This window comes from Seriola lalandi, unplaced genomic scaffold (genome assembly GCF_002814215.2).
Source record: "Seriola lalandi dorsalis isolate HSWRI2012SDOR001 ecotype SW California unplaced genomic scaffold, Sedor1 jcf7180002054952, whole genome shotgun sequence".
NCBI lineage: Eukaryota > Metazoa > Chordata > Actinopteri > Carangiformes > Carangidae > Seriola > Seriola lalandi.
In genome coordinates, this window is record NW_019525503.1 from 1,394,060 (window position 1) to 1,403,165 (window position 9,106).

At 37.0% G+C, this 9,106-nt stretch overlaps 1 protein-coding gene across 3 annotated transcripts in view; it reads left to right on the top strand.

Moving 5' to 3' along the window:
• Positions 1-3,723, top strand: part of LOC111645432 (pyridoxal kinase-like) — a 21,190-nt gene extending 17,467 nt beyond the window's left edge. For 2 of the 3 annotated variants that reach the window (XM_087170533.1, XM_023394648.2), the window contains exon 11: positions 18-3,723. In XM_087170533.1, the coding sequence (XP_087026659.1) occupies positions 18-133 (116 nt within the window). In that variant the 3' untranslated portion in view covers positions 134-3,723. The remainder of the gene's footprint in view (positions 1-17) is intronic. The other variant, XR_015436326.1, reaches the window with a different exon arrangement.
• Positions 3,724-9,106: the final 5,383 nt, after the last annotated feature.

The window sequence follows — 9,106 nt, forward strand, 5'->3', positions numbered from 1 at the left end:
CCCCCCCCCTCCCTCAGAGTTAGCAGGTCCTGGTCGGAGGCCCAGTCCGCCCCAGCTGGAGCTGAGGATGGTTCAAAGTAAAGCTGACATAGAGGACCCTGCTATAGTTACGGAGGCCACAGTCATATCCTAACATTACCGACCCATAAGACTCATACTAACCATGTCCTCTTCACCCGTAAATCTCTCAAATCCTGTATCTCGGTAAATCTCTCATCACTGTAAACCTTGATTGTCATTTCCAAACTTCAACACCTCATCATCCAGACTCCTCAAACCCCTTAGTATTGTAACCCCTTTAGTCCTTTTACCCTAAAACCCTCTACCCCTTTAACTCCTGTAACTCCTACGCCCCTTGACCCTCACCCTGTTTTGGAACCAGAGCCATGGATAGACAGAAGGTTTGGTCTGGTTGGACTGTGGCGGCCTCTTGCTGCCTCTTCTCTGACAGGGTATGTGAGTGGAATGCACGGCTGCTTTATGGAAAGCTGTAGGCTTTAAAAAAAACAAAACAAAAAAAGAGTGTTGTAGGGATGATTGGACAGTTATAAAAAAAAAAATCCACTGAAAAGTCCAGTCATTACCGATTGTTTTGGAGATGTTAAATTCAGATGTGGGCAAAGGCGATGCCATATTTATTACAGGAAAGGTGGAGTAGACCCTGAAGTACTACTAGGACTGTAGTTATTACTCCAGGGTGTTATTAAACTCTTTAGTGGGGAGTGGAAAGATGGGAGTGAATACAGAAACTGTGAACAGGGAGCAAGAATAAAGAAACTAACTGAGAGGAGGAGATGCTGTCAGGAGTATTTTTACCCAATGTGAATTCACATTTAAAAATATGTACAAGCACTTGCTGTACTAATACTTAACCTGGGTAACTTCCTCGTTTACTTAACAACAACAACACATGGTTGTGTTCTGGCTTTGTTTGCAAAGAAAATTTGTCATGAGGTTCTAATGCAGTGGGAATGATTTGTAGTTGCATTTGGAAACAAAAAACTCTGCAACATGTTTTTATCCAAAAGTGATAGAAAGTAAAACTCCAGCTACTGAATGTTACTGTTTCTTAAAACTCCAAAAACTCTACCTCTAAATTATTAGATATGAACTTGCCTACTTTATTGCTCTATTACTGCCACTCAACTCACATACTCTCTTTATTTTTGACAGTGTTGCACTCTGGCGATGGTCCTCCACACCAGTTGCCAGGTAACAAGATTGCATCGGTGGTACTGTAAAACTGTAATAATCAAACACTGTTTATCTATGGCTCTACCCACCACTGTTTTGACCCCCTCCCCGTCTTACAGCAGTGATGTAATGGTGACCAAGTCTAACCCCCCGAGACCCCTTGACAATAATAACAAAGGAAAAAAAAAAACGCACAATGTATAGTTGATGTATAGATGTTGTACTATAACTGTATTGGACCATCTGTATGATATCTTCTATCTGATCTGTCTCTTGGACCATTGTGTTGATGCTACTGTACTATAGACCACACGCACTACAATATCACCCAAACCAGAGACATCTGGGATGGTTCTGGCACCGTGGGAGGCTCCAGTGGCTCCAGTCGTTGTAACTTGTTAGTAATAGGTAACTGTCTAATAGTCATAGTATATGGTTGAACCTCCTTCATCTCAACATAAAGAAACATGGGCAACCTAAGCTGTGTCAGCTGTCCCTGGCCGATTTCACGTACGTTAGACCAATCAGAAATCGGCTACCTCGTGCCAGAACCAACCCGCATCATGCCGGGCGGTTCCCGGCCCAGCTCTGGCCCAGAACCCTATATCTGAGAGTTGTGCCACTGAATTTACTGGAGGCCTCAAGAAGTCGTAAAAGGAGACTCTCCGCGTCAGAGCAGGAGACTTCCCCCACGTCCAGTAGCAGCTCTGCAAACGTTCGTTGTAGAAAATGTATTTTCGGTTCACTTCACACTCCTCTGTGGTCACAGTAACAGAAATGATGCCAGCTGGTCGAGTTTCAATACCAAGAGTTACATTTTTAAATTAAATATAAGATTAAGGATCTACAGTACTGTCAGCGTAAACTGATGCCTATTTGAAATGACTGTTTGCAGCTTGAATACTACTATTATTATACTGTCAAAGCACATGCTGTTTGTGAACTAACCTCTCCAGTTAGATCAGCAGATGTTTTTAATACTGCAACGAAAGTTTTGATTTCAGAAAATCTGGTTTCCTCATAGCTAACTAGCCACTAAACTAGCTAACTTCCTGCCTTCAAGCAGTCATGTTGTCTTCCCCATCGTTACCAGCTGTTTTGATACTGCACAGTCAATAAAAAACACTTCAATTATGCTAAGAAATGATGCCGGACAGAGGAATCTTATGGTTGAATGAATAATTCTTTATGGCCATCATATTCTGAGTTTCACAGTGGAGTGTGACAGGACAGAGGTGAAGAGAACATGACATGCGACAGTGGTAATGAGCCGGTTTCAGACCAATGATGTTGCGAGAACTTGGCATGTGCCTTAGCCCGCTGAGCTACCAGGGCACCACAGGAAATGAGATTTTAATGAGAATTTTTTAACATTTTTAAGTTACCTCCCAATCCTTTTCCCCCCTCGTTGCTTCCTGATTTGAATGTTCAGTAATCTTTTAACAGCAGGAAACAGTTTCAGCTAACTTTGCTTGGCAACAACATACAGTTTTGGAAACCAAATAACTGGAGGCTTTAAAAAAAGAAAGAAAGAAAGAAAGAAAACAAAAGAAAAAGAAAAATCCAGATGCCATCAGTGTCCCACCTGAGCTGGATGTAAGGTTCTGGGCAGGCCAGTGTAATTCTGTACTGCTGTTGTTTCTCTATGGACTGTACTGTGATACTGCCTTAGGAACCTAACATCATAACACCACAATACTGCTCACTGAGGGAGAGGTGGAGAGGGAGGAGGAGGGGGTAGGAAGGAAACATGAGATGTCTTAAATGTAGGTCTTTGTGACTGCACATTTCTGTTCTGCAGTGTGGCTGAAATGAGGAAATGAGATCGCATATGTTTAGAGTTTCTGTTTGAATATATAAAATATGTTTTTAGGGCTGCAAGTAAGAATTTTTTTCATTATTGATATAAAATGATTTGATTATTCTTTCAATTAACCAATTAATTGTTTGGTTAATAAATTGACAGAAAAATGACAAAAAATAATTTCCTTCAATTTTTTTCTTTTTCCAACTAACAATTCAAAACCCAAAGATATTCAATTATATAAAACAGTAAAAAGCAGCACTTTTGAGAAGCAGGCAATTTTGCTTGATAAATGACTTAATTAGAATTAATCAAAGTTTTCTGTAAATTTTCTCTAATTGTTTTTGTTTGTTTTCTGCATTTTAACTGTATAAAGGTCAACTGGAAACACCTCTTGGACTTATGGTGAGAAAAAAATGCAGTCTCATTCATAAAATTGTAATAGTTAATATTGATTTTTGTACTAGTACAGTTATATTGTGCCACTGTAGCACTGATTGTCATATCAATAACAGACTGCCGTGTCTGTGCGCTTGGTACTATGGTGCACTATCCAATCCTCTGCTTCCTGCTAACAAACCAGTCAGCCGTATTGTTGGGTCAAAATGTGTCAACCTGTTGTGTCCGTGCGTGTCGTGTGTGAGCGAGTGTATGTACATGTGTATATATAAATGTCCTTTATGGTCACAGGGTTTTGTGTGTATGTGTGTGCATGTGAAATGAAAGAGGAAATCCCTGAGAAGTAAAACTAACAGATGGAGGATGAGGGAGGAGGAGGGTTGAAGGAAAAACAAAATCAAACAAAACAAAAAAAAAAGACAGGCATAGTGTTCATGAGGAGGGGAGGTGAGGTACGTTCAAGAGGACAATCATTCTGTGATGTTACGTGGTGTTGCACCACTCCCTTTTCCCCTATCTGCTAAAAAAAATAGAGGACTGTTTTAGTTCTGGACTTGTTGAAAGGCAGACTTTCCTTGATGCCTCACGTCTCCTCTTTCTCTTCCTCCCCCTCCACCCATCCGCATCCAAACACATCTGTCCACCGCCCCACTTGCCTCCCTGCAGTGCCAGTTGTTGTGTCCGTATCGCTAGTTTTTAAACCCTTAGCCACGCTGTGTGTGTTTGTGTGTTAGATTATATACTGTACCCCCTCTTCGCCCTATCTCTCTGCTAGATCTGTTCCAATGCTGGTCACAATAACCTGCCTCTTATCTCCACTTGCTTGCGGTGTCTTCTGTGATGCAACTAAACTTCCCTGCACAAACTACACAAAAAAACAAAAAACAACTGCTGTTATCTACGCTGCTCACCTCATCCTGCTTTCACTAACTTCCTCCATCCTAACTGCTGCTGTTGGCTTATTTAACTACGCTGCATCAGCTCTTTGCAAGGTTGTGCGGAAAGTCCTTCCGAAGTTCTTAGTAACTACTAGCTACTACTAGCTACTACAACAGTACTACAACTTTCAATTTACATGATTATATTATAAATAATTATAAAAAATCTAATTTTAAAAACGTAAAATTTGAAGCCATGTTTTCAATGGAAATACCAATTTAACGTTTTTTGTTCATTTAGCCTAATTGGAACAATGTTTTGTAATATAAGATAAATTGTGTTTTTTGTGAAATATAAGTTAAAGTTTTACCAGTTGACATAAAAAATAAACAGCATTATGATGTGACAGGTCAGACATGTCGACCGTATGCCACGTTAGCTTAGCTAGTTTGTCCGTTAGCTAATAGTATATAATAATAATAAATATTTTCCAACAAATACTGCAACCCATTTTAATTTAGTACTGCGTAATTCTCCACTTAGGAAACTAGGCTAAGTCTGAATAGCTGGTGTAATTGGCTACTGGTTACTAATGAACTAATGAACATGGCTGACATATTGCACTGTCTCTTTATTGCTACAAAAAAAGAGCAGTCCAAAATGTCAAAGTGTTTTATGTTTGTTTCAGTCGTCCTTGACGCATTTGTTTGACCATCACAATTGACAGCATAAGTGACACTACAGTTTACAGTATATCAGAGAAGATGGGCATCTCACCGGAGCTCTCTGTCTGTCTGTCAAATGTAGTTATACATATAGAACATTGCTAAATTACACTATAAAGTTAGTGTTGTTTGGTGAAATAACAGCTCTAAAACTTCACAAACCACAAAGTAAACTGAAAACAGCCGAGGGGCAACGAAGTTAATCACTCAAGTTTTATTTAATGTCACAGTTTTTAAGATTAACTGGAGATTGAATGGTCAAACAATAACCAAGCAGGACTGCTCACACTGGTTACAAGTGACCCAGCTTTCCCATGAGGCTTTGCTTGATGCTCACCGCTGTCCATGCTCCCCCCCTCCCTCATATTTCCCCTCCTATGTGTACCTGTTGTGATAGAGCCCCGCCCCAGTTTGATTACAAAATGTCTGCTACTACAAACCGCGACGACCCAACCGTCTCTCTCCGACTGTGGTCCTCTCCTCTCCTCCAGGTCGACAGTTTCATCTACGCCATCTTGTTTTTCTGTTCTTGGTGGCCAAAACAAAACATAAAACAAAAACGAGGAAATGTAATAATCATTGTTTGGTAACTGTTTTTAGTGCTATGTTTTTGGAGCGTTACGAGTATTTTCTAACATGTTACAATAAAAGATTGTAGTGTACAAATTCACATTTATAAAATATATATATAGATATATATGAGAAATGTATGTTCTAATGCAATAAAGAGAGATTAAGAATTATGAAAATTGCCTGGACCTGATTATTTAATCATCCCCCCCACTATTTGTGTGTTTGCTCATTCCTCGGGAGAAAAAAATCATCTAGTTTTTTCAATTTAATCTTCTGTCATTAGTACAGGCCTATCTATAAGCAGTAGTATGTTATTTTTGTGAAATGCAATTTAAAATGTTCAAGGTTCAAACGTGATTAATCAAGTTTCAGGTAAGTTACTGTATGTCCCACATCATGTCTTTTACTATTCACTCTAACTAAGTTCAGTTCGTAACACAATAGTTACACCTGGCAGTTACTGGGTGTAAATATTTATTACAAAAGAAAACAAAAGAACCAGTTCATGTGGTGCAGCCCATTTCAATTTCCTGATGCATAAAACCCCTATTTAGTAAACAGTTGTGTTGACTAGGCTAAGCTTGAACAACTGGTGCAACCAGCTCCCACAGTTGCATATTTACACATCCAGTCTGTGGTTACCTGATAATGGTAAAACACTCACCTTTGAGCTGTGTTTTGTTATCCATGAACTACTAATTACTGCCTGAGGTGACATGAGAATGAGACTGAGAACAGTGAGACTGAACCAATACACGTGACCCACTGTGGGGTCTTGATGCCATAGGTGTGTGTTATCATTCAAAATTCTTGTGTGACAACAGAATGGTACCACTTTACAATAAGACTCCCCTTATAAAGAATCTATGAATAGTTTATAAATAGTTCATTAATTAGCTTGTTAACACTTTATAAATCATTTATAAGCTGTTATAACACACCATATAATAATATCACAACATTTAATAAAGTTATAACTTTATAAAGTGTTTTTATTTTGAAATGACCCCAGCAGTCTTCCGTACGGGAAGCTGCTGTTTTGTTGACATTTTTTTTATCCATCAGCTGACCGTCTACAAGTTTAGCTGAACAGCTCAACACAAACACAAACCTTCGCCATGACAGTCACCCTCCGACACAAACCACAAACAGTACAAATATTTTTAGAGAAGTAGCAGCTCGGAATGAAGGTTATTTTCTGAACGATAGCTGGCTCGCTGCTACAGTTAGCCAGCCGAGCTACAGTGGAAAGCTAGTTAGCTAGGAGGCTAAATTAGCCGATGTAAAGTGAAACAATGGAAGGGATTCTGTACAAATGGACGAATTACATGACAGGTGAGTCGTCTGTTTATGTGTCTGTCCGTCTGACACCTGTTTGAGCTTATTGTCTTTCCGTCTAGCCATCGACACGGTGACTGAACGATGATTGATGTCATTTAGCTAGCATAGCATGTGAAACAGTCAAATTAACCGTTATAATCAGAGTTAACAAGCTAATGTTAATAGTAAAAGGAGGTGATGTGACACATAACTGTGCCACCAACGTGATTTAATAGAGATTTCATTTATTCATGTTATTAATGTCATCTTATTTAGTCAGTAATTATACTTCCTCTCAGTCTTAGCAGCTCGACATCAGCACTTACGATTATTCCAAAATAAAAGTTATTTAGCCTGCAGCTATTGATAATTAAATGGTATTGAACAGTGGTGGAATATGTACTCAACCCTTTTACTTAGTGGTAAACGTACCACAACAATCTAAAAATACTCCATTACAAGTAAAAGTGTTTAATTAGAAATATTATTTGTAAAATTTACTCAGAGTGCAAAAACTTTAAGACAAATTGTCTATAATTGTTTACCCAAAAACCCTTATTTTCTCACATGTGAACAAATCTAAGAGCTTCTCAAGCTGTTTTAAATTAACTTGAATCAATCTGACAGTATCTTGATATTGTACATAAGGACAGTATTTGAGTAAATTTACTTTCCACTACCAGAATTGAGAACTGACCCACAGAGCCTCATGAACTACTGATAGAAATTAACACCAATAGAAACTAAAATGGCCTTTGATCTTATAATGGCAGTATAGCATGTCTAAAAATAATAGTGGCATAGAACAGAATTTACTCTACTTATGACTGTAATGGCTCCCACTATAGCAAAGCTCAGTCAGAGATGATTGTGTGACCAATCTGCTTTATATGAAGTGACCATTACCCAACTTTTATTGCACCTGATGACTTTTAATGCCTTACTATTAAGTTGTTTTTATGACTTTTTATGCCTTACTATACTGTGTCTTTTTTATAACTTTTTATGACTTACTATACTATGACATTTTTATGATGTTTTTATGCCTTACTATGATATGACTTTTTTATGCCTTACTACACTATGACGTTTTTATGCCTTTGTATACGTTACTATATTATGACTTTTTATGCGTTACTATACTATGACTTTATTTTGAATTTTCATGCCTTACTATAATATGATGATTTTACGACTTTTTATAACTTTCTATATTATGAAGTTTTCATGACTTTTTATGCCTTACTATACTATGATGTTTTTATGACTTTTTTTGACTTACTATACTACGTGTTTTTATGCCTTACTATACTGTGACTTTTTTATGGCTTACTAGACTATGACGTTTTTATGACGTTTTTATGCCATACTAGTATGTCGTTTTTATGAAATTTTATGCCTTACTATATTAGGATTTTTTTGTGACTTTTTTTGACTTACTTTACTATGACGTTTTTATGTCTTACTATAGTATGACTTTTTTATGACTTTTCATGCCTTACTATACTGTGTCGTCTTTAAGACTTTTTATGACTTACTATACTATGATTTTTTTGTGACTTTTTATGACTTACTATACTATGATTTTTTTTATGACTTTTCATACCTTATTATACTGTGTCTTTTTAATGACTTTCTGTGACTTACTATACTATGACGTTTTTATGGCTTACTATTGTATGACTTTTTTATGACTTATTATGCCTTATTATACTATGACGTTTTCATGACTTTTTATGCCTTACTAAACTATGATTTTTTGTGACTTTTCATACCTTATTATACTATGACGATTTTATGCCTTACTATACTATGACTTTTTATGCCTTACTATACTATGATTTTTTTTTTACTTTTTATGCCTTACTATACTATGATTTTTTTTTTACTTTTTATGCCTTACTATACTATGACTTTTTATGACTTACTATTCTATGACGTTTTTGTGACTTTTTATGCCTTACTATACTATGACTTTTTATGACTTACTATTCTATGACGTTTTTGTGACTTTTTATGCCTTACTATACTATGACTTTTTATGACTTACTATTCTATGACGTTTTTGTGACTTTTTATGCCTTACTATACTAAGATTTTTTTTTACTTTTTATGCCTTACTATACTATGACTTTTTTATGACTTTTTATGCCTTACTATACAATGACTTTTTATGGCTTACTATACTATGATTTTTTATGCCTTACTATAC